The 24,664-nt window shown below is 41.2% G+C and overlaps 1 protein-coding gene and 1 long non-coding RNA gene across 3 annotated transcripts in view; one reads left to right on the top strand and one right to left on the bottom strand.

Moving 5' to 3' along the window:
- The first annotated feature begins 70 nt into the window (after positions 1-70).
- LOC132648108 (uncharacterized) lies at positions 71-24,405 on the top strand. Of its 2 annotated transcripts, none has more exons than XR_009586484.1 (3): positions 71-152; positions 17,415-17,491; positions 18,694-20,350. It is a non-coding gene; the product is annotated as an uncharacterized LOC132648108 (long non-coding RNA). The 2 variants fall into 2 exon arrangements; XR_009586483.1 differs by lacking the exon at positions 71-152 and adding an exon at positions 22,994-24,405 and having other exon boundaries at positions 17,116-17,491; positions 18,694-19,610.
- The window catches only part of Col4a3 (collagen type IV alpha 3 chain), a 117,349-nt gene continuing 95,465 nt past the window's right edge, over positions 2,781-24,664 (bottom strand). Inside the window, exons 37-52 of the mRNA XM_021635104.2 lie at positions 24,400-24,539; positions 22,283-22,409; positions 21,214-21,294; positions 20,745-20,843; positions 20,323-20,370; positions 17,549-17,734; positions 16,996-17,126; positions 12,994-13,066; positions 10,829-10,900; positions 10,617-10,742; positions 9,792-9,890; positions 7,614-7,826; positions 6,857-7,034; positions 6,643-6,757; positions 6,201-6,373; positions 2,781-5,596 (exon numbers count right to left, since the gene is read on the bottom strand). Coding sequence (XP_021490779.2) covers positions 5,512-5,596; positions 6,201-6,373; positions 6,643-6,757; positions 6,857-7,034; positions 7,614-7,826; positions 9,792-9,890; positions 10,617-10,742; positions 10,829-10,900; positions 12,994-13,066; positions 16,996-17,126; positions 17,549-17,734; positions 20,323-20,370; positions 20,745-20,843; positions 21,214-21,294; positions 22,283-22,409; positions 24,400-24,539 — 1,946 coding nt within the window. The 3' untranslated portion in view covers positions 2,781-5,511. The remainder of the gene's footprint in view (positions 5,597-6,200; positions 6,374-6,642; positions 6,758-6,856; positions 7,035-7,613; positions 7,827-9,791; positions 9,891-10,616; positions 10,743-10,828; positions 10,901-12,993; positions 13,067-16,995; positions 17,127-17,548; positions 17,735-20,322; positions 20,371-20,744; positions 20,844-21,213; positions 21,295-22,282; positions 22,410-24,399; positions 24,540-24,664) is intronic.

Here is a 24,664-nt window from a genome sequence, read left to right as displayed (position 1 = left end):
GTTCCCGGCCATGTGATTAGAGAAGGGCGGATGTTGCATTCAGGCTCTCGGGACGTCCGTCAGAAGCCATTTTTGTTGTGGGCAAAGCGCTCCTCAGGTGCTTCCTCTTGAGGGCTTTCCGGACCTCGCGTTAAGAACCTCAGGTTAACAAGGTAAACCAGCAACCTGTTTGAAGGCACCGCCTGAATAAATATTCTTATGGTGGCCCGAGAATCTGCACTTGTAACCAAATATTGGGAGTAATTCTTCAGCACTCTAATTTTGATTTTCCCAAAACTTACAAATTAAGAGTCGGAGAAAGGGGAATCCGAAGGGGTTGGAAGATAGTAGCTGTCAGAAATCTCGTTCAAGTCTAATCACCCACCTTGTGGCTCCCCTCAGGAAGGACCAGGCTGGAAAACAAGAACCAGGCACGCTCATAAAAGGATAGACCAGAAGCCAAATCAGGAAATAACGGTGTGCGTCTCGGTTTTCGTAAACAGCCTAGCAACAGTTTCCCTTCCTTGGAGTCAACCAACCAGGGTTGAAGAAGTTTTTCTCTTTCAGTCCATTCATATTATAGTTAAGCCTGGTGGTACACTCTAGAAATCCCAGTACTGGGGACTTGGGAGGTGGAAGCTAGAGGATCAGGAGTTCCAGGTCAGCCTCAGCTATGCAGTGAGTGGGAACATACACACTCTTTTCATTTTGGTTATTCCCTCCTAATAGAGTATAACATATCTATATTGGATTAAAATATGTAATCTAAAGACAGTTTCAAGTGTTTGTGGGGATGTGCATAGGTTACTTTCAAGCATTAAGCCATTTTTTTATAAGAGACAGACATGTAGATTTGGATATGAGCTGTGGTTCTGGAATACATCTCTCAGTCCCTTGTGCAAAGGAAGAGTATTTACTCAAGTGATGTGGTCTTGTATCTAAAAAAAATATTCCAAAGGCAGTCTTATAATTACACTATAATCACAATATAATTACTCCTATTATCACAATACTTAGGCGTCAGAGGTAGGAGGATGGAGTGTGTGTGTGGTCGGGGGTGGGGGAGATTGTTTCAGGCTTGCCAGTGCTACACATTGGATCCTGTCTCAAAACAATAGCAAAACCTCACATGATAGATAGCCCAGCACCGTTGTCCTTCAAAATAATTTGGCAAGCTTTTTGAATTGCATTTTTGCACGTTCTTTCTAATAAGGATAAGTAAAATTTCCCTTTATCCTCTTAAGGTCTCAGTGTGCCCCTAATTAAATTGACATAAAACAGTAGGCGGACAGGAGGGAAACATACAACTTTTATTTAGTAATTTTTGCTTTATGTTGGAGTAGAAAAATGGAAGACTCAAAGAATCTCTCGGGGTCTAAAATCCATTAGACACTGGCCTCTGTTTTTAAGTGCCTTTGTCTTGCAATAATTTTTATTTCAAAGTGGCCTACTTTGAGTGGTGTGTCCTGCTACATTACAGTGACAAAATCCTTCTCTTTGGTTGCATTAAATAATATTATTCTGTCATTCCAATCAGTAGGGGTTATTCTGGGTAGACCATCTGTGATCAAGACCTTTAAAAGTGAGTTTCCTACTGCTTCCATTAGCTCTCATACTTCTGAAATGTGGCAAATTGGTTTTTCTTTTGTCCCTTCTTTTCACATTCTTTTAAAATAACTTTTAAATAAAGATCCATAATTCAGTTAGGAAACCCTAGTCTTTTCCTGGAACTCTGATTTATCATTTATCTTCTGGCATTGTGTAAGTCTATTGAACAAGACTCTAGTTTTTTCCCAGCAGGTCAGAGCACCTGATGGTACAGTCTTTAAAAGAAAAATGTATGTGGTATGAAGAGTGTTTCCCCCACTCATGTGGAAAGTCTGTTCCTTCCTGTATGTTATAGATTCATGCTGGGTCTTTCTTTTCTTGTTGACCTAAACATTTCTGTTGATGACTTAATCTGTCATTGGCTCTTTCTACAGCCTCATAGTATGTAAATCCAAACAATCTCCTACATTTAGTTTAGTTTCATTTGGATGCATGACTTCTAGCCATTTCTGACTAGGTTCTCCATTAGGTTAAAGGTTTTACTAAATCTTAAATCCTAATAAGGTTTTACATAAAAAAAAAAATTTCCTTTTTAAAGTTCAGACATTCTTTCTTCAGTTACTGTTTTTCAGTTTTGGTATCAAGATTCAGAACATTATAGTTATTTTTTACTGGCATAATTTGATGGTTATTTTGGGTAAGAATGAATATTAAACAGTAGGAGGTTTGATATTCTTAACTTCAAAGTTGCCTATTGCTTTTACAGTGACTTTAATTTTTATAATCTAAAATAAACTTATTTCCATTAAAAAAAAACAAAGACCTGATAAGTTGTTCTTTCAATTTTATTTTGACAAAACAATAGAACTTTGGTTATATTTACAGAAACATTAGTACATTGTAATATATCATAATTTTGTCAGTATATAACAATATAAAATATTCAATATATTTTAAATAAATTTCACTTGGTTATAGAGAAAAATATTAAATTAAGTTTAGTGGCAGTAAGTTACATTTGAAATATAGAAAACCTTTGTAAAATTAGCAATAAAATTCAAATTTAAACATTTTTAATACTTTTATAAATAAATTAATAACGTTTTTCTTGCAAAAACAAACAATTGACAAGTTGGTTGTTTTAGCACACTGTGAAATTCCAAAGTTAAAGCACCAGATTAAAAGCAAACATTTTGTTAATCAAGTTAAAAATGTTTAAAGATTTGCTTTTACTTATGTGGCTGTGCCTGTGCTAATGAATGCCACCGATGTGTGGGTGACCTTGGAGACCAGTTGGATCCCTCTGAGCTGGAGTGAGTTGCCCGACCTGGGTATCTGGAACTGTACTGGAGTCTTCTGCACAGAAGCCAGCATTCTTAAGCACTGAGCCATTTCCCCAGCCACATAGGAAGTTGAAATTTAACTTTATAATTTACTCATAAACACCTGGGAAGTAATATGCACGGGCTGTATTTTAATGGTCACTCTTAGAAGTATGGTTGAATAACTGTTGATATGGCTTTGTTGGGAATTAAGGGGTTCAGTATTACCTGTCTTTCCCCAGAAGCTAAATACTGATAAGAGGACAGGAGTCCAAAGAGGCCTATGGGCAAATGAGGGCAGCCATTTGACTTCAGCACCAGTCTGGTAGTAAAAGAGATTACCCTGAACGTCACCTGTGAGTTTTTAAAAGAGGCAAAGGTAAGAGCATTGTGGCCAGTTTCTTGGGTGTTTGCCTAGTGAGTAGAGTGCACCAGAGCACGAGGAAAGCTTTTGAAACAAAATTCCGGGTGGCTGAGGCAGAAAAATTGGGGTGATTTGGGGGTTAGCTTGGGCTATATAATGAGATACTTCTCATCAAAGCAAAACACAGTTTTCTTGGTTTCCAATTACAACTTCTAATTTTGCAGGTTTAGAATGTTCTGGAATTGGCATTTATACAAGCTCCTGGGTACCGCTGCTTCTACTTGGGGATCCCTCTGGCCACAGAGACTAGTTTCTTCTTTTCACTGATAGAGTGTAACTGGGACAGGAGGGTGTTTTTTGAACAGAAAACTCAGGTGAAATAGATGATTGAAATGAGATGTCGCATGTCTTAGTTCAGGTGTAAAAAGTGTCTTGGCAGCAGTCACATGAGTGGTGAAGTATGACAACCCTTGGCTATGCTCTTGGGTTGCATTTTCCAATACCAAAGCAGTGGTTCACAGCACCAGCCTGAACTTAAATATCAGCACCATCAGTTCCACCTTGGTGGATCAAGAAATGTAGTCAAAGCTTTGCCTCTCAATGCCCAGCCTCTATGAGTCATCAAATAGTGCTACAACTTTAGCTTCTGTGGTACCTAAGAGAAGTTAGAGGTTTTGAATTTACCCTGGGCATAGATCTTATTTTTAAATTTTTAAAAATTTGCCTATGTGTGTATGTGGCTGTGTGTGCAGGGGCCAGAAGTGGGCATTGAATCCCCTGGTACAGGCCACTGAGAAACACCCAGTTTGGGTACTGGGAACTGAACCAGGGTTTTTTGTAAAGGCAGCAAGTGCGCTTAATGGCTGAACCAGTCCCATAGTTCTTATTTTTAAACCTTTTATCAAGCCTGCTGAATTGTGAAGAAAAACAAAAACAGTAGTAAAGGAAAAACAATTGGAGAGAGCCACACCCATATATGAGGCTCTTTTTGTTTGGTTGGATTTGGTGCAGGGGTGGGGTGGGGGCTTGGAGGTGGGTGTCTTGCATGTATGAGACTATTTATATGCAGAATAAGTTGCCTTATTGGAGAGTAAATCAGAAACAAGTCTCTTTCACTGCGCCACCATTACCCCCAGCACAGTCTATGGGCCAGGGATTGGTACTGAAGAAGATACTTGTTCATCTGAATTAAATGAACTTGGGAATGTGTCAATATAATTAAAAGCTGTGTACAGTAAGGTTTTCATCTATGGGTCTCTCTCCACATGGTTGGTGAGAATATATAACAAAAATGTGGTGAGTGTGTGTTTGTGTGTGTGTTTTCCAAAGGAAAAGTTGGAAAACTAACAAAGGAACCAGTCTGTGAAAACATGTTATGAACTATTTGGAACAAAGAAAAATGTTTGGAATCTGGTAAACCAGCAAGGGCCTCCTCGCCTTCTTTCCTGGGTTATTGAACTACTGATAAAATTATTTAAGATCAGTATTTATAGAAGTGGGGATAAAGTGCACATCTAGAAAGAACTTTCCTTGTTACTTTCGAGTACATTGGAAACAATAAAGAGAATATTCCAATGTATGTGTATAACATCCTCCTAAAAATTAGCTTCCTAAGGGTAAACGTTTAACTCGCTTTGACTCTATTGACATAGTAAAATGAGCTCAGCGAACAAGCAAATAGACATCGTCAGCAAAATAGAAAACGAAATTGTACTTTATATCCATGCCTGTTAGGTCTCCCTTCAGGAAGCTTCCTTTGGTCCTAGCTTTGGGAATATTTAAATGAGTCCTAGAACATCACGAGCCTCATTTTCCCTGGGTTCTTAGGCCTTATACCATGTAACATTTCTGACCATCCAGTTCTTTTCTTGGTGTGCTTGGATTCTGTATGTCCTCATCTCCCACGGTCTCGGGAAGGTGGTGGAAGGAAACCACACTCCTTGCGTCAAGAGTGGGAGACAAGAAACACATTGTGGATCCCTGGAGCCAGTCTCTCTTAGCTTGTAGGTCAAGCTTCACACAGTCACCATTTAGTCAGTGCTTAGGGTACAAGTGGAATGTGACTTCAGTGACATTTTGTGGAAAGCTGTTGCCTTTCCTCGGGGAACTTTGAAACCAACAAGTTTAGAGACTGACATCACAGACTCTCTTGAATGAAATGCTTTCTTGTGTGGTGAAACTCTTCACTACGAAATCCTCACAGAGCAACTTTGTAAGGTTGGAGAAAAAGACGTGCTCAGGGTTATGATTTTGTCATGTAAGAAGGAAGAAAAAGTGGTTCTATTTTCTTTGATTTCTTCAGTGTCTTTTCTTCATGCACACCCGACAGCGGCTTATAATTTTTTCTAAGTCTCCCGCTTTCACGGTTGAGGGAATAGGTTTTCTGAAATAAACACAAATCAAAGAATTCATTGGTTGGTGGATAAAAGAGAATACTTAACTTGCTTTGAGTTTTGTTAGTAAATATTGTTGGTTATTACAGAAACATCTCCCTTTAGTAGAAGAGAATTTATGAAAAGATAAATTTATATTCACATATATACACATATATCAATATTTTATATTTTCGTTGTGTTTCATCAGAATTCATGGAACACAGGCTTCCTGAAAACCTACAGATAGAGACTATTTCTTCTTTTTAAACACTCATAAGCTTTGTAATACATTACTTTAAGACCAGCAGATCAGCTAGTGTTTTTATTCAATACTTAACTATAAACCCATATATGTGTTCAAATATGCTTAGGAATAACATAGTCAGATGTACATTTGGCCTTTACTGACAGACACAGTGAGAAATAAAGTCTTCTTGTTGATGTCAAGAAAACCTCTAACCTGGTAGTAAGAAGATAAACAGGATTCTGTTGGTAGGACTGAGAGAGTTCATGTAAGTACATCCACCCATAGGCAACAATAAAAAGCAGATATGGTGGCCTTTGAACCGTTCTCCGGTCCAGTCATCGGATTAAGGCCGGCATTGCAGTTACCTGAACATTCTCTCTGGGTTCAGTGAAGCCAGCCAGAAACTATAGGAGTTTGAGTAGTAGCTACATGTTCCTCGTCCGTGGCATTCTATAAACGGACTGGCTCGGAATTCCTCCAGGCAGGAGCCGGGCGATGCCAGCGCTTGTCCAGCACCCTCCGAGCCTGCGCTTGTGAACTGTCACAACAAAGAGATCCCAATGAAAAACACTGCCCATTGGAGCTCAAATGCAAGTCTTCCACACTTTTGGCTTGGGTGGAGAACAGTAATATAAATTTAATAACAATCAAACAAAAGAAAAAAACCCAGAAAATACTCTCTTATATCTAGATTTGCTAACACTTGGGGTGTCTTCTAGAAAGAGACACAGTCACAGTACACGACTCAACAGGCAATATTTGTTACTTGAAAAGTGCTAAGGTTGGTTTTGTTTTTTAAAATCTTACCATAATAAAGGAAAAACCTTTCCAGAGAGAAACCCAGCCATGGGGACAAGACGGGATAACAGTGGTTTGACTGTGAACAGCTATGGCCATTGCAGGACCTTCACAGACAGTACATCTGTAAAATGAAACCAATAGTATGACAGCCACATTCCATTCCTTACAAGTTAAGTGAGTCACTTGATCCTCTTTTAAAATGAAGGGATTGAGTTTTTACCTGCTAATATAGGGTTCAAGAGCTCTGCCACTAATTGGAGCCATGTCCATTGGCATCAGAGCTGGTGTTGACAGCCAGTATGAATAATCATTTCGTGATGCAAAATTACATACATTATTGATGTTACAGAATAAGAATGGCATTGTGGTGAATCGTTGCAGGCAGCTTCCCAGAGTACCTGATAAAACATGAAGCTGAGTATCACTTCCAGTAAATTACAGTTATTCTGACTATTATTGTTTAGAAATAGGTTAATTATCACATAACCTGTGGAGAACCTGGACAAAGATAAAATAATTATTTGCAAAATGTGGTATTGTAAAGCTTTAGGAATGATGGAAGTCAAAGCCTCAAATGGGTAGAACCAGCCCTCCCTCCCCTATCAAGAATGCTTCCCACAGCCCTTTCTAACCTGCTTGGATAGAACTTGGGACCCGATGTTGTTCAGTTGGGACAATGTCTTTGCTTCAACTATTTCCAGATATTCATAAGAGCAAATAACCAGAGGAAGCTTTAGAAAAGATTAATTTGAAGATTAAGTTAAGAACAAAAGATAGATGGTTGAGGTTAAAATTGTTGGCATTGACCAGTCTAGCTGGGTTCCCTCCAGCAGTTCACACGCCGTGATAGAAACTAAACCTTGGGCAGCAGGTGCTCTCTCAATTGCACCAGAAGACACTGGCAGCATTTACAGAGACTTTCAGAGGCAGCCCCCATCCTGCAAGTACGTTACACTTTGCATCATAAAGTGACTTACCAAGGTCTTGTCCATGTGCATGCTCGTTGCCTTGTACAAAAAGCAGGGAGAACCCACTATAGAGTGGCTTTGTTCCTTCAGGACATGAAGGAGTGGCCACAGTTTGACTGTGGCGTGTAAAGATGAAGCCTTGAAGTCTTGTCCCAGTGGCAGGTGTTCCCCGGTCTCCAGGTTTTCCCTTTAAACCAGGTACTCCATCCAATCCAGGTGGGCCTTTGAAAAATAAATTATACATGTTGCAATATGACCAGACTCTCAAACTTGTTTTTCAAAATAATCATTTAAATGTGTTTATGTAGCTGGTAAGCCTGAACTATGAAAGGGAATGTTAGGGCTATGATGGCTTGAATCTGAAATGCTCCTCAGAGGCTTACGGTTTGAATGCTCAGTCCTTCCTTGGCTTGTGGCACTATTTTAGAGGCTGTGGATCCTTGGGAAGGGCAGCCTGGCTGGTAGAAGATTTTACCTGCCAGTAATTTTAGTTTGCTCTGTTTGCTAACTAACCCACCAAGAGGTGAGAACTGCTTCTATTGTCACAAACTGAGCGGTTGTCACTACTGTGCCTTTCCTATTGGTGACTAACCCTTCCCCCCATAAGTTGCTTCTTTTTTTTAAATGTTTATCACAGCAAAAACAACTACTATGGAGCTTAAACAAAAGATGGTTTCCATTTCTCCATGGCAATTATAAAACAGTTAGCTGAGCAGGGCAGAAACTGGAGGCAAGATTTCATGCACATGTGCGCTGTGCAAGACTATGCTGCTTCACTCTGGATCTAAGCTTGATCCTTGTATCATTCTTGTGAGGCCTCTATAGCATTTGACTACTTGCTAATCAACTCCCAACACAATTTGTATTGCAATATCCTGTGCTTGCTGTCACCTCATTATAAAACCTAGCTTTGGTCATTAAACTGTATAAATTAATAGAACCATTAACAAAAAGCACATTATGAATGAAATCAAATGGGTTGTCCCCTAATGTAGATTCCCAGCAATACTAAATCAAAAGTAACCCTATGGTTAATATCACAATTAATATTACAGCACCATATTTGAAGTGTCTAACCTACTTAGGAAATCATACTTGAAAGTTATGCCTTCTTTAACAAAGTCAGTAACCTCAGGCAGTTAGACATTTCAGTATTTTCCAGAGGCATGCTTTTGAGACTTTTGCAGAAGGCAAATTTAGATCCAGGTTATCAAATTGGCATGCAGAGCTTATATTCCAAATAGAACATATTTGGAATATGTTCCAAATCCATTAAGAGGCCTTTTTACAGAACATACACCTGAGTTATTGACTTGTATTAAAAAAATAATACAGTTAAAGGGCGGCTTTCCTAAATAAGGAAGCAAAGTTGTTCTATTCATGTGAAGGTAGTATTTTAAAAAAACAAAACAAACCAAAACCAACATGATGTATCTTTTGAGAGCTAGACCAAGCCAAGGTATTCCCTGAAGCCCTAATTTATAAAGAAGGAACATAGCTCCTTCTCTAAACCAGAAACATGCTTGGCAGAGTCAGTAATAGCCTGGGGTCAGGGTCTTGCCCTCCCTATCCCCAACATATGGAGAAGGAACAGTGTTCTTTCTCTAAAAACAAGTATGTGCTTGGCAGAACCATAATGGCTTTAGCCAGGGCCTTAGCAGAGTTGTGGTTTAGGACCTTGAGAGCCCAACTCCACCCTGAGGGGATTTGGCCATCAGTCCCAAGGCCGCCCTGCGACCAGTCCCTGACGCCCTTGAGTTAGCCTATCTGCTCCTTGTGCAACATTGGTTGATTGGCGTCCCTCTCTAACCCAGGTCATTGTGCTCCTGTAAGAAATTGTTAGCCAATGTAACTTCTGTAGATAATTAAAAAACAATTTGCCTTTCTGAAAATAGGGTACTAACTGTGCCTGATCAGCTCAATTAGTTCTTAGCCAAAGATTTACATCTTGACTAAAAATGAAAAGTAAATCTGCCCAGAGCAGAATGGACAGTATATTCTGGTTTGTGACTCCTTTTTCCAAATGAACACCTGGTACTCTGCCCTTGTTCTAATCTGAACGCTGGTTAACTGGAAGACCCAGAATACTCACTCTTTCTTGCAGTCACATGATCACACGTATACATGAGTCCCTTCTGGACACTGACACAATACTGCTTCAACAAGGAAGGTGGGCTGGATGCTTACCTTGCTGACCTTTAGAGCCTTTGCTGCCCTTTTCACCAGCTTGTCCTGGAGTTCCTGGTTTTCCATCCTTGCCTGGTGTACCTTTTGGCCCACAGGGTCCTAGGCAAAAGGCTCTGTTATATTACATGCCATCATATTAGAATAAAAGGTGACAATGCCACCCACCCAAGTACGGGCAGGCCTTCTGCAGTTTCATCAGCCAAGACTGACATCACAGGATGGCCTTTAGCCCTGAGCAAACTGTGATGTTTGCTGATTTTTCCCAAAGGCCTTAAGAAACCATGAATAGTGATCAAGACAGTAAGTAATACCTCGCTTATCGCTCATGTGATTCAGATAAGCTTAGAGAACAAGAGTCCTATTCATAACTTTATTCCAATATGCTACGACTATGTAAAGGGTTCAGTTAATTTTCAAATATTGGTAGTCTGGAGAGACTTTAAAGTCATTTTCCCCCTAACACTTGTGTACAGTTGTTAGAAGAGTCCACATTTACGGAACTAGGATGTAGTTAGGTATTCATTTAAAAATTGAGCCCCATAGCTGATGTTTGTCAAATGAGATGGGTGAGATGAAATGAAACACGACATTTTGAGCTGTGTTTTTCCTACTTTGTACGATGTCTAGATGTTTTAACAAGGGGTCTAAGCTCTTTTTTTTTTTCCCCTGCTGGTCAGGGTAAATGAGCCCAGTCCTAAAATGGCTATACAAAACATTGAAGTGTTTAGTGTTTTCTGTGGAGTTGTATTGTCTGCTTCTAAGCTTTACAGATTTTCATTGTTCACCATTTCTTAAAGATTCAGGTCAATGGTGTTAACCCCACACCTGGGAATCCTGGTGGTCCCAGTGGCCCAGGATCTCCTTTCATTCCTGGCTGTCCAGGTGCACCAGGTGGCCCTGGGCTTCCCGGGAGGGAGATGACCTTTCGTGTTCCAGGTTTTCCAGCTGTACCTATTGGCAAAAATACAATGAGAAGATGGCTTCATGAAACTGCCCTTCTTTATACAGAACAACAACAGAGAAACAGATCTGTTTACCAGGTGGTCCTTTTGGCCCAGTTGGTCCTGGATGTCCAATTGATCCAGGAAATCCTGGATTACCCTTCTCTCCTAAGAAAGAGAAGAAGAGTAAGAAAGAAAAAAAGAGGAAAAAACCCTTTAAATTTTAAAATTCACAGGGAATAAGTGTTTAATTTTTCAGTTTAGGAACCTGTGAAGTCTTTTGGGTAAGCTATGAGGTCTCACTGAGCCAGTGTTCTCTGGATGAACAGTTGCCTCAGTTATCTACATTCTTATTTTGTTGCTTCAGCTGTACAGATAGCCCAGAATTTATGCCAAGAATTCTCATATAAAATTTTGTATGTAACAAAGTGTCTAGCAGTTCACTGCTGTTCATAATATTTTGTACAGATGATTAAAAAGCTACCGAAAAATAACCATTGATTTTGAGAAATACTCCTTCAAATAGTATTAAAATTGTATAGACATGTGCTGGACATGGTGGTGCATGCCTTTAATCCCAGCATTTAGGAGGCTGAGGCAGGTGGATCTCTGTGAGCTCAAGGCTAGCCTGATCTACATAGCAAGTTCCAGGATAGCCAGGACTACGTAGAAATGCCATGTCTCAAAACAACAACAACAACAACAACAACAATGAATTGCTTAGACATTAGATCTAATTACTTAAAAATACTTTAATATTAAATAGGATATCAATAGGTGAAATGCAATAAGCTTGGCCTTAGTGATAGAGGCCTGTAATCCCAGCATTTGGGAGGCAGAGAATTGCAAGTTCAAGACTGTTTCAAAAAAAAAAAAAAAAAAAAAAAACAGAGAAGAGATAAAAGAAACAGAACAAAATAATTACTGCACCAAAAATTAGCTGACAATGACTCTAAAAAATTATCCATTTACTTTGAGAACCAGAAGAAAGTATGAATGTTCACTTATGAGTATTAGAAGCAATATAAATATTTTGGTGATGGAGCTTTTTCCAGATAAAGTAGTGAAATCATTATGTAAACTAAGAGTTTTATTCTGAAATCCGATTGTGTCCAATGGGGTATATTCACAGGAATTGGTTGTAAGAATCTCTTCCCTGCTTATCTCTCAATATTTAAAAAAAAAAATTAAAGGATACTTTTCTTTAGTGGAGCTTTTATATGCTTTTCTCATTGTTGATATTTTTATTCTGAGACTTGGGAAGATGGAGTCATTAACCTGACCCAGGCTGAGCTGCCTGTATTCATATGCCCCACATCCAGTGAGAGTCCTTAAACTCACTCAATGATTTATCCTCAGCTAACTGCTCCTTAGAAGGCAGGCCTTTAAAGAAACTGAAAAAGATGTTTTAAAGCCCACCTGGTCCTCCGTTGAACCTAGAAACAGTTTTCCTTCATGGAAAACTTGGCTGTGTTCACAGTGAACACAATTGTTATTTAGTACCTCTACAGGCTCTGAGAAGAGATTCCTTCCCTTATGAAACTCATTACAGGGGAATGAACAGGTAAACAAAGAATCTACTAAAAATTCACTTGCATTACAACCTTCCCACCCCCAACAGAATCTCACTGCATAGCTCTGGAATTCACAATGTAGAGCAGGCTGGCCTTGAACTTCTAGTAATCTTCTTGCCTCTGCCTGGCATATCATACTACATCCAATATTAAGGCTACAATGGCATGGATTTTGGTGTTAGAGCTTTTGTCAAAGCTTTGGATTCAGTCCCTGTCACTATAAGTAAATAAACCCCATAAAACACAAATGTATAAATGTATGCATAAAAATTCACTTTTCCCACATTAATGGTCTGGTGGCTGTTCTTTTAGATTTTATCAGCTTTCCAAATTATGAAATTAAATGCACATGGCCAAAACTTAAAAATATTGCTGTTAGTATTGATGCAGTATGCCACCCCTCATCCCAGTACATTTGAATTTTTTCAAAGGCAACACTTTTCAATTGTCTCTAATTGTCCTAGAGCTTCCACGTCAAACCCGTTGGTTCAGATGTTAGTAGAGTGCCCTGACCTTACACTGAAATCCTGTTCGTGGGTCCTCATGCTAAGGTTTGTACTTTTGTACTGTCCCTACTGTCTCTGGTGGCCATAAAAGTTCATCGAACATGATGTGCAGTTTTACAAATGTGATTTGAGTGGCACTTACCGTTTTTTGGATCTAAGAGCAATGGTGTCAAAATAGTACCTTTTAAGCCTGGAAATCCAGGGAATCCCGGATCACCTCTGAGACCTGGATGACCTGGAGTGCCTGGTGCTCCCTATATTTTGAGTACAGGGGAAAGAGCAGAACCACAGACAAACTTTTAAAAGCGTAGTATCCATGACATATTATTTTTAAGCAAAATATACGACTTCATATTGGATAAGAATAAGGTAAAAATGATGTCAGTTCAGCATTCTGCCTACCTTTAGCTCTTACGTTTCCTAGAGCTCTTCTTAGGAGCTCTTATTTAAAACTCCCTCCACTCCACCCTCCACACATAGACTCACACAGACACACAGACACAGACAGGCAGACACACACACACACACACACACACACACATACACACAAAACCTTCCCATCTAATGTTAGTGTATATTGTTTGAGTGTTGAATGCATTTAAATGGAACTGCCCTGTATTTTGGGTCATTTCAAGAAGAATGAGCCTGTAATTGTTCAAGGACTGTAGAGCCATTGTGTAATCCAAGTGTCATTCTGCTAAGCTAGCGGAGTTGTAAATTACTCCTGATAAGGCTCACAGGAGAACTACTGTCTAGAGATGGGATCTGAAAGGGCAGTAGGGGGAGAGTTTGAGCCTACTGAGTAGGAGGTACTCATAGTAATTGCTGTTGGATCCTTAAGACACTCAAGAACAGCCATAAGAGAAGAGAGAGAGCAGGGCTTCCCAAAAGAGCCATACCTTAGATCTACTCTCATGCTGCTCCTAGGAACTGAGACAGAATGCTATTGAAAACAACCAACTAGAAATCATGAACAAGGTGCCAAGAATAACAAAGGTTGCCTTAGAATCTGCTGCCTTGGGAGGAAAAGGACAATGGTCCAGGTGGGGTGAGCTAGGATGAGGTTGAGAGAGAGAGAGAGAGAGAGAGAGAGAGAGAGAGGGGGGGGGGGGGGAGAAGCCATCTGATCTGATCAGGGACTCTGTGGCTTCTGGTAACTGTCTGTTGTCTTCAGCAAAAAGCAGCAGCTAAGGAGAGTTGGATACTGGGCTCAGCCCTTGGGTGGAAAGGGAGGTATTTTATTTTATTCAAAGAGAGTTGTTAAGAGGGTCAGATAGGACATTCATCAAGAAGATTTCCATTGGAAATAACTAGAAAAGCACCCAAAGAGCTAAGAGAGGTCCTGTTTACAGCCTGGACGTTTGATCTGCCAGTGTCCCTGGAAGAAATTTAGATGCAATCACCAGATCAATAGTGGCAACTTTCAAAGTACCATAGACTACATGAGTTACAGCAGCAGATTGGTTGTGGGTGGACGATATCTCAAAAAGTAGATTCTAGAGACCAAATAACGAAAGAGATTAACATGCTTCTAATAATAGTCATGCCACAGAACCTCCATATTTACTAGTGGGGTGTTAGAGGTGGGGTGGTAGGTTGGGTGATAGAGAGTCTGTATTTTCACGTGATCTCTCCACCATGCCTTTGTGGTCACAGTGACTGCAACATAGGGCAACTGGGAGAGGTTTCAGGCTTGGTGAATGACTAAAACAAAGGCAAATTATTTAAAGGATTAATTTCAACTTGTAGAGGAAGCTTGACATACATTTTTGAATGAAGAAGTATTGTACTGATTCTTGTTTTTTTAAGGTTTAGTTTTAAGTGTGTGTGTGTGTGTGTGTGTGTGTGTGTGTTGGATAACTTGGAGCAGGAGTTACACTTGGTTATGAGCTGTTGTTGCTGGGAACTGTATCCAGGTCCTCTAGAAGAATAGCAGGTGCTCTTAACCACTGAGCCACCTCTGCAGCTGTAATGTATTACTGCTTAGTCTAGAAAATGAGACCCTCTTGACCTGAACTCTTTGCAGTCTTTGGTCTCCTCTGGATGGGTTCACATTCAACCGCAGCCTCCAGCTGCACCCTCCCCCATACTCACACTGTAGCTAGTCTTCAGATTCTGAAGACTCTCCTTTCCTCACAGCCTCCACCCTTGCTTTCTTTGTTCTCCTTGGCAACTGATGTGTATCTTTTCAGACTCAGGCCCAGAGCACATTCCACAGAGGAAATGTGGAGCCTTTGCTGTGTTCCTTCAGCCTTCGATCTTTCATCATAGCACACAGCATGAAAACACTGTATTTCAGTATTTGTCTTCTTCACCTTACACTAGGCCCTTTGAGAGAAGAGGACTTCCTTGACCGGTAATTGTACAGAGCAGATACTCTGTAGTGAGCATTGGAACACATTCACTTATTCAACACCTATTTCCAGGAGACTGAGAAACACAGGAATGAACTCACTGAATGTGAGTGAACTCAGGGGAGGTGGTAGAGGTCGAGGGAGGGACTCAGAAATGAGAGGTCTTGGGCTGGGATCCTGAGAGTATGGGCCTGCAAGAACAGAATTGCATTTTTCGAGGTAAATGTGAAAGTTCTGCACTTGTGTCTCAAACACCAACAGCACAAGACTTGACAAGGAAGACATGAAAGAAACACTGATATAGGAGAAACTCAAAGTATGAAGTTGGTGTTGTAAAGGATTTACTAATGGGTTTGCTTAGGAGACATCGATCATACAAAGTGGAATTTAGCTGAAGGAGTTCTGCCTCCAAACAAGCCCAAAGATGTGTAGCTAGCTAGGCCTGATAGAGAGAAACAAGGTTTGAGATGCGAGGATGTAAGTGTTACCAGGATTGACCAGCCAATCACCAAAGAGCATGCCTCCAACAGGATGCTCAAGGAGCACACACAGTCACAAGCAGTAGTAAGTCCCAGCCTGCCATAGAGCCCCCGGTTCTCTTCCTGAGAAAAGCTAATTCTGCCAGTTGGTCAAGATGAACCAGGGCAACCACTATTAGGAAAAAGTACAACATTGATGAGCTTAAAACAATTCTAGCAGTATCTTTGTTGTGAAAATCCCCCATTTGCCTAAATGGCTGGATTTACAGCCTCCTGTCTCAGTTTAAATTGTTCAGTGTGACCTGGAGCTAGGACCTAAGAGGGTTTTTTTTTTGAGGGAGGGGGTAGATGGTATCGTATGTGAAATGTATAGGCCCAAGGTGTATATAAATTAGTAAAACCTATGCCAGGCTGGTGTCTCTTGGGCATCAGCCAGGGCTGGACGTGTGCTATTAAAGAGCTTTCTTCTTTTCTCACCAGGAAGGCATATTATTTCTACAACTACAAAGTTGAATTTTATGAAGAAAAGGCTTGTTAGCACAGCTGGTTCTAAGCTCAGTGTATCATTACCATTGTGGCTGTGAGTCAGCTGAGTGACCTAAAGGGAACTTAGGTTGAAGTCCTAAAATGGTAATGTTGAGGGCAGTGAGACACTTCCCTCCCTTAGCCACTCACTGGAGGACTTAGCTCTTATTTCTGAAAGTTGTTCTATTGCTGGCTTCATTTTAAAGGGAAATACTGTCAAACTGGGGTATACATTCATGGTAGAGGGAAGGCTGATGAACAGTGAAACTGAATTTGCCAGAACCAGGCAGAAAATAATAGGAAGAAATGGAAGTTACATTCAAACATTTCATGGTATGTGTGTGCGCGTGTGTGTAGGGGGTTATAAAATGCAACATTTACAAAATAGCAAAGGTCATTTTGAAAGTGTAGTAATAGAGGACAAAATGACTATCATTTAAGGTAATTTGAGGGCAGTTGCCAACTACCACGTACTTAGATTCTTCCTCATTGGAACATCTGAGCTTACATAAGCAGGAGTCAGAGGTTTGTACCAGATAGACCCATGTGTTAGAGGCTTTGTAGAGGTCAACTCTTTGCAGCCCTTAGGATTTTTTATTTCCTGGGCTCTGTGGGACCTTGGCTGTATCTCCTCACTGTGCAGATGTATCATAAGTGGTGAATGTGCTGCATTCAGAGGCTTCTGAGCACGCACAGCAGTCAGCTCACTAGAGTCAACAGTACAGTTCGTGAAGAGTGAGCACGCGCGACCAGTACTGATAAATACGATATGACTGCAGTATAACAACCGCAAGTCAGAGCTGCACACTAACATTCCACACTCACCGGGTGACCTGGTGGACCCATGTCTCCTGCTGCTCCGGGTAGACCTTTGGGGCCAGGTAGGCCCATAAATCCTTTGTCACCTTTTATGCCATCTACGATATGTCCTGGAGGTCCAGGGGGACCTGGCTTACCTGGATTCACAAAGAGTTCGTCAGAGTTGTCAGTAAGGGAGTCTTGAGAGTCCTATCATGGATTCTTTGAAGTGAAATACAAGCCCCATGCCTTATTATTGACCCTTTTCATTGCTGCTGGGAGGTGGGACTGTGGTGAAGACAGAGCAAAAGCAAGCCAGAGAAACATGAGGAAAAGCAGGAAGGAACCATATCTCTATGAGAAAAGTCTGTGGGGAAACATCTGGACTGATGCAGATTTCATGCACAACTAGCATACTTAATTCAACTTACTAATATTTTACCCAGGCCACTGTCCCTCAACATCATACCAGCTCACTGCATATGAGAGTCAGAAGACCAGGAGTGAAGCAAGAAGCTATGAGGTAATGTGAGAAAGAGCACATCTGACAGCAAATGTGACTTCCATTCCAACACTCTACCTGGATTTCCACTTAAGCCAGGGAGACCTCTGTTTCCTTTTGGGCCAGGGACAATTGCCCCAGGTAGACCTGGAGGTCCTGGGACTCCAGCGATGCCTGGGGGTCCTCGAGGTCCAACATCTCCCATGGCACCTTTCCTGCCAGGGAGGCCAGGCAAGCCTGGAACTCCCCTGTCTCCTTTGACACCTGCAAAGAAGAAAGCTCATTTGGGTGTACAGTTTGTGGTTAGCTTTGGTAACGTAGGCAGTTTCTTTGAAAATGTTAAGATTCATAGTCTATTTTCTTTAAAAAAAAAAGGGGGGGGGGCTGGAGAACAAAAATAGAGGCCTATAGGTCTTCCTCTTGTTTTATTTTATTTGGTGTGTGTGTGTGTGTGTGTGTGTGTGTGTGTGTGTGTGTGTGCGCGCATGAGCATGTTACCTCGGCGAGCTTAGAGATCATTGATTTGGCTGTGGTGCCTAGTTATTAAATTCCAGGGATCTGCATGCATGTCTCAGCTTTCCCAGTGCTGCCGTTACAGATCCTGTATATTTCATACTAACTGAGCCATCTCCCCAGCTCTTCATTGTCTTATTTTAAAAGTAAAACTATACCTGTCATAGCTCAGTTCTCTGAAAAACATTTAGCCAACATAGAGACAAAAGGCATGATACAAGATCTAAAGTGTCATGCATATGTAAGCCACTGTTATTATTTGGTGAACTTTATAGTGATATTATTTATTTACTGATAATTCAATAGAGTAGAAAAAAGCTAAACTTCACGGCAGTGACGTGTGCTCGGAATTGTTAGACAGAGATAGTTATAATCCTGCTCAGTTTCCCTGCTAAATTTTTTTTCTACAAGTGTGACACTGAGTCTGGGTGGGGTGCAGGCAAACATGGCAAGAGGTATGATAGAGGATCCCAGAAATGTCACAGCTTACTACCAAGTATTATTTGTCATCTCAGAAAACCTTCAAGAAGCTGTGCTTTGGCATTTCTGGATGAAAGATGTAGTACAGGTTGAAAACAATCTTCCCTCCATTTCCCCATCTCTATGGAGTATTTTTTAAGTTAAAAAATGATTTATGTATTTTATTTTATGTGTATGAGTGTTTTACCTATGCATTTGTATGTGCTCCATGTGCCTGGTCCCCAGAGCAGCCAGAGGATGCATTCAGTCCCCTGGGCCTGGAGTTACTTGTGGTTGTGTGCCACCGTGTGCATGTTGGGAACTGAAGGCTGGTCCTCTGCAAGAGCAACAAGTGCTCTGAACCTCTGAGCCATCTCTCCAATCCCCGCTCCCCCCGTGTTATTCTTGAGAGTCAATGGCATGAATAAAGAAGTGAAAGTGAGGCTGGTGGCTGGAAAAGGTTGCGGGTGGGTCACTGTTGGGTAGATAGTAAAGACCTAAGGTGATAAAGAAAATGAATCAAACTATTGACTCTTAGGATGTTGTCCTTAGTGGATTTATTCATCAGCGTTGTAGTGCTGGGATTCATGCTGTTAAAGTGGGCAGAGGGCTTCAGCTTGTTTCTGGCTCTGTATTACTGTCTTTGCATAGCAATGACCTCATGCACTTATGTCGTGGGTTTTATATTACAATTTTGTTAAAAGTTCATTCTTTTTCTCTAATATGAGTTATCTTGAGGATTTGGGAGAATAAACTAATGAAACCAATCCGTATCTTCCAGGTTTCACTGACCTTGTCGTGTTTTGTTTTCTGAGAAGCATTGAAGCATATATATATAACTAACTGGACTATTTTATTTTATTTTACTTTTTTGGTCTAAGCTGTGATTTTTTTTTCCTTTGACATTTTATTTGCAGTCAAATGCAAAGTAATACAAATACAGAATTTTTCTTCCAGTAGGTTTTAAGCTTAGCCTAACAATATAACAGAAACTTTTTCTTTTGCCTACGGCTCTACAACTGGCAGGGGCAAAGGTTCCAAGCTCATAGGGGATGGAAGGCTCTGGGACACGTGGAACACTGAGGTTGATCAGAAGGACAATCAAGCCATTAAAAAACAAAGGGGAAAGAGCAGCTCCTGTCTACTTCACATTCTGACTCTAGCACAGGTCAGTTCCACCATCGACTCATCTTTTGCAGGTTCTCATAACATCAGTCGTTATGAATGAAGCATAATGGCTACTTTAACCTAATAAAGATCATCAAAAGGTACAAACAGTCTGATGTTTCTCTTGGCTTCCTTCTCTACAAAAGAGGAAAGAGTTCAAAGAATCTGCTCGTCCTATTGCACTAGCTTGAGAAAGGTGCACTTGCGGTCTGTTGAGAAAACACGCAGAGACTTTGAGAAACATGTTAGATAAGTTGTCATGTCCCAGATGTCGAGAGAGGCACAGCGGAGCCATTGTCAAAGAGTGACGCGAACCACAAGCTCCGTGCAGAACCTGGGATCAAGGTGGGAAATGGTGGCACTGACACTGTACCTCAGGAGCAGGGAGGGTGCTCACAGGGAAGCCAACTCCACCTGTATCCTTTTAGGAGTCAAGTCACCAGCTGACACCAACAATGCAAATACATATGAATTCTTTTTTATCTTTAAAAACTTGCATAGAAGGAAATCCAAAAAGCCAGAATGCAGCTTTGGATCAGTTTCCTTTGTTGTGATAAGTGGTTTTGATTGACTATTAAGACTATAAATATTTAGTACCATCATTGGGACATTTTTCATTTGCCAAGTTATATTGTTTGACAAATTAAACATGGAGAAGTAGATTCTGCTCTTGGAAATGTGTATTTTAAGGCCAGGAAAGAAGAACTGCCTACCTGGAACACCAGGGCTCCCCATTGGGCCTGGATAGCCCCCCAGCAAGCCTGTAAGAGGTAATTTGATACATTAACATTTGATTGATCTTGGTACAGCCTATATATGAAGTACGTATAATTGATGCACACTGAGAACGTGTCAGAGGACATCAGTTCCATCAATGAAGGATGATTAGAGCCACATGGAATTAAAATGCTATTAATAAAGCAGTGGGTAGATCAAATATTAAAAGCAAGGGTCAGTGAGGTAGCCCTGTGGATAAAGGCTCATGCCGCTCAGACTAATAACCTGAACTCCATCCCCCAGAACCTGTGTAGGGTAAGAGGAAAATCAGCCCATGTAGCGCATCCTCTTGACTTCTACACGAATGGATCCATTTACATATGCACACACAAACACACACACACGCACACAGCTGTACCTGATTCTCCCTTTTGTCCTGGAGGACCAGGAATTCCATCATGTCCTTGGTTACCTCTCATACCCATTGGTCCAGGGAGTCCTGGGAGTCCTGGAGGGCCTGAAACAAATAGAAACCCAAACCATGCCATTCAAAGACAGGACCTCTCTTTCTCTCATGGCCTACTGTGAATAGCAGGAGATAGGTGGGAAGTGCTCAAGGTGCTGAATTTTCAGAACCATAGTCACGCAGAACTGCATTCATAGTAAAAACAAACAAACAAACAAAACACAAAAAAACTATGCTTAGATCAATACCACCATGAGATTACCACAGTGTTTTATACTGACAGATACTTCAATTAGATTGTTAGTGTTATTGACTCCACTGTTCTGCATTCTACAGAAACAGTGAGCTTAGACAGTTTAATCTCAAGGAGAAAGTGTGTTTTCTTTAGGCAAAGGGGGTAGAGTAAGTTTTAAAATAACACCTGGAGGGCCAGTGCTTCCGGGAGGGCCTGGGAAGCCTTTCTTTCCTTTAAGACCCATATCACCACCAGGACCGGGTTTTCCTAAAGATCCAGAGACAGGAGAGAGAAAGTAATACCAAGACATAAGTGGTCAGTCACATCAGTCCCTGAGACAGCCAGTTCCTCCCATCAGCCATTTTCAGGCTGCCCTCAGGAGAACTCCTGACAGGTCACCTCAGACATTTGTCAGGAAAGATGTTGTCTCCACAAAGGTGTGATTCCCTTCTATGTGGAAGTTCTAACACCCAGCACCCCATAGTGCCATTGTATTTTGCAATGTGGTTGTTAAATGCCGGGGGCTGGTAAGACACCTAAGTGGGTAGCAGTGCTTACAGACCAGCCTGACAAGCTGAATTTGATCCTCAGGACCCACGTGATGGAAGGAGTCAACTGATTCCCACAAGTTGATCTTCTTGCACCTTGTCCCCTGACCTCCACAAGTATCCACACACCACCCGCATATACAACAAATAAATAAAGTAAACAAAAATTACAAGTTAAACAAAAGTGAGGACTCCAATCGGACACCTGTGGCATCTTTGTAAGAGATAAGGATGCAAACACAAGGGGAGACAGGAAGAGACAATGCTAGCCAACCCCAGGGGTCTCCCAGTGCCCTACCAGCCCTTTGGTCTCAGAGTTCTGGCTTCCAGACAGTGAGAAAGCAGGCTTCTGTTCAGTCACCTAGTCTGTGCATTTCTAACAATTCTCGCTATCTCGTTCTAACCTAAGCTTGTGCGGGGAAGTGCCATTTCATGCTTCTAGGCTGAATTTGTTTAGACGGCACTTCAGATGTTTTGATGACAAGAGCAGGTGTTTAGATTTCGGTCCATTGAACAGTGAAGTGAGGCCCCTCCTGATTCATTCACTCATTCATTCATTCATTTTAGTGGTGTGGGATTTGAAGTTCAAAGTTGAATCCAAACAATTGTAGCACATACAACCAAAATTGTAGCTTTCTGTTCTGAAAGGGAAGGGCCATCCTGCACACACTGCTTGCCCTTTCCAGAACTGTAAAAACGGGTCTCACCTGGGTGGCCAGGACTCCCGGGACTCCCAGGGGCTCCATCAGGTCCAGCAGGCCCCGGTTGTCCAGGTGGCCCCGGTGGGCCTCTCTCTCCTTTCTTGCCTCTGTCGCCTGGCAATCCTGGATCGCCCTTAAAATTAGTCAAACACCTTTAAAGTTCTCATATAAGCAGGGTATGTGGTTAGGATTAAAGTAACAGAAACTGCTTATTCCTTATCAATCCCGCTAAGTAGCTTCTACAGGCTAGCACCACGAAACGTTCGGGGAATAGGTTAGCCACATGCTTCGTGAGGCAACATGCAAAATGACAAAGCAGCTCTCTCTTTTTAAAGACACCCAGAGGGTGACAGCAGAATATTTAACTAAGCTGGTGTCCCGCACAGCACTGGTCCTAGTGATGATAGAATATCTACCCACATATGATGCACACAGGCCCTGCCTTCATGGACTTTAGAGTTACCAAACAATCATACAAGTGGAAAAGTGCAAAAATTAGGATGCCTGATGGGAATAAGAAGTAGGCTAAACAGATAAGTTTCCTGCAGGTACTATGCTTGAAGACGCATGTCTACAGTCACACAGTTAAAAAGCCATTTGGCTGATTTAATATTCATCACGTCTGTATCTCAGATTAATGATAATTCAGATGAGGCATGGTTGATGGTGGCTTACAAAACTGCCATCAAGGCTGATTAGAATACTATTCTCTTACAGGGACTCCCTAACGAGAGAAAAACCAGCCTGTGGCCCAGAATGAGCTCTAAACATTTCATGTGAAAATCTGAGCTGGAATTGAACTGTACAAGAATCCATTCAAATAGGATTGCTCTTTGAGAAAATGCTTCAGTGGAAGGCATCTCCCTGGTATTCTGAAAAAAACACTCTAACCAGGAAGGAGGACACTTGTGCTTCAAGTAATAAGAGCTTGTTTTCCCAAGTCATTGTGGCTTCTAAAAGATTTCCTTCTCATTTTGGCAAGGACTACTGGAGGAAATGGAAATAACAATAGCAATTTGTTGTTGTTGCTGCTGTCTTGAGACAGGATCTTGTAGCTTGGGCTGGCCTCCAACTTGTGTAGTCAAAGGTGACCTTCATGACTGCTCATCTGCCTCCACCTCACAAGAGCTGGAATGACAGCCTGAGAGACAGTGCTACTCTGCTGGCTCAAAAGAGACAGTTTTCAAGGCAACAACTTCATGGTTGGGATCCCTAAAGCCTCAAACATCCAATGAAAAAATATCTGCCCCCTTTACAAAGACATGTACCCAAGGACTTCACATCCAATTTAGGAGGTTAGTGTGTCTCTTGGGATGCTATGAATTTCTCCAGAGAGGACCATGAAATCCCATGTTTAAAAGTTCTGCTTACTGGAGTATCTGTTATTGACTATATCCTAGTGTAGCTCTGACTGTTCAGTGCAGAAAAGGGGCGGGTGGATGGAAGGAAATAAACCTAGAAGAACAACCAAGCCCTGCTTAAATGTGTAGTAGTTGTCACACCTGTAAAGAGTTTTGATAGCCAACTTTAGCCTGATGGAACACAAGCCCTGAGGGGCGAAAAAAAAAAACACTATAACAATGTAAAAAACATTCTGTGTAATGAAGTGAAAACACTTCAAAATCTTCTAGCACAAAAACACACACTTAGGATTTTGTTTGCTTTTTAATGATGCTCTAAAGTTATTTTATTATATCTTAATGAGACAAAGAGTTCTGCGTATAGAATGCAAAATTTCTGTTCAAAAACTTTGTATGGGATAAACCCATGGTTTCTATCTGGAGGAAAGAAACTCAGCCCTGGTCAGTTTGTGTGGACCTATCACTACTGCCCCTGCTGGGAGCACTCTTAAGTGGCAGGGATAGAGAAATTGTCCAAATTGAGAGCACGAGAGATACAGCTTCAGTTGTAGAAATAGGAATGTGTAAAAATACAAAACAAAACATCTCCCCCAACCAAACCAAAACAACTTCAACAACAAAAACAAACAAACAAACCATAGCAGCCTGAATGTATAGAAAGCTGTTCTTTTTTTTCTCCTTTCTACACGGAATCTGGCCTTTGTTGATATCTTAAGGCTCTCCATCTTTGCCAAAATGTAACCGTGCCAGTGGTTTATATACCTTTGGTCCTGGTGGTCCTGGCCTTGCACCTTCTGAATAACCTGGCTCCCCCTTGTCTCCTTGGGGACCATGGATCCCTGGCAGGCCTGGTCTTCCAGCTAGACCCGGCATTCCCGAAGTTCCTTTTTTCCCTTTAGGGCCTGGAATGAGGATAGATATCTCGTAAGAGATGAGAAGGAGGGATCTTGAAGCATCCCATTTTGATGCGTGTGTGAATCATTCTCCAAGAAGATGGTGTCTTAGAATCAAAAATATTGGGCTATAT

The sequence above is a fragment of the Meriones unguiculatus genome, chromosome 15 (assembly GCF_030254825.1).
Source record: "Meriones unguiculatus strain TT.TT164.6M chromosome 15, Bangor_MerUng_6.1, whole genome shotgun sequence".
Classification (NCBI taxonomy): domain Eukaryota; kingdom Metazoa; phylum Chordata; class Mammalia; order Rodentia; family Muridae; genus Meriones; species Meriones unguiculatus.
Note: the sequence above shows the minus strand (reverse complement) of the source record. Positions and strands in the feature narration are given on the sequence as shown.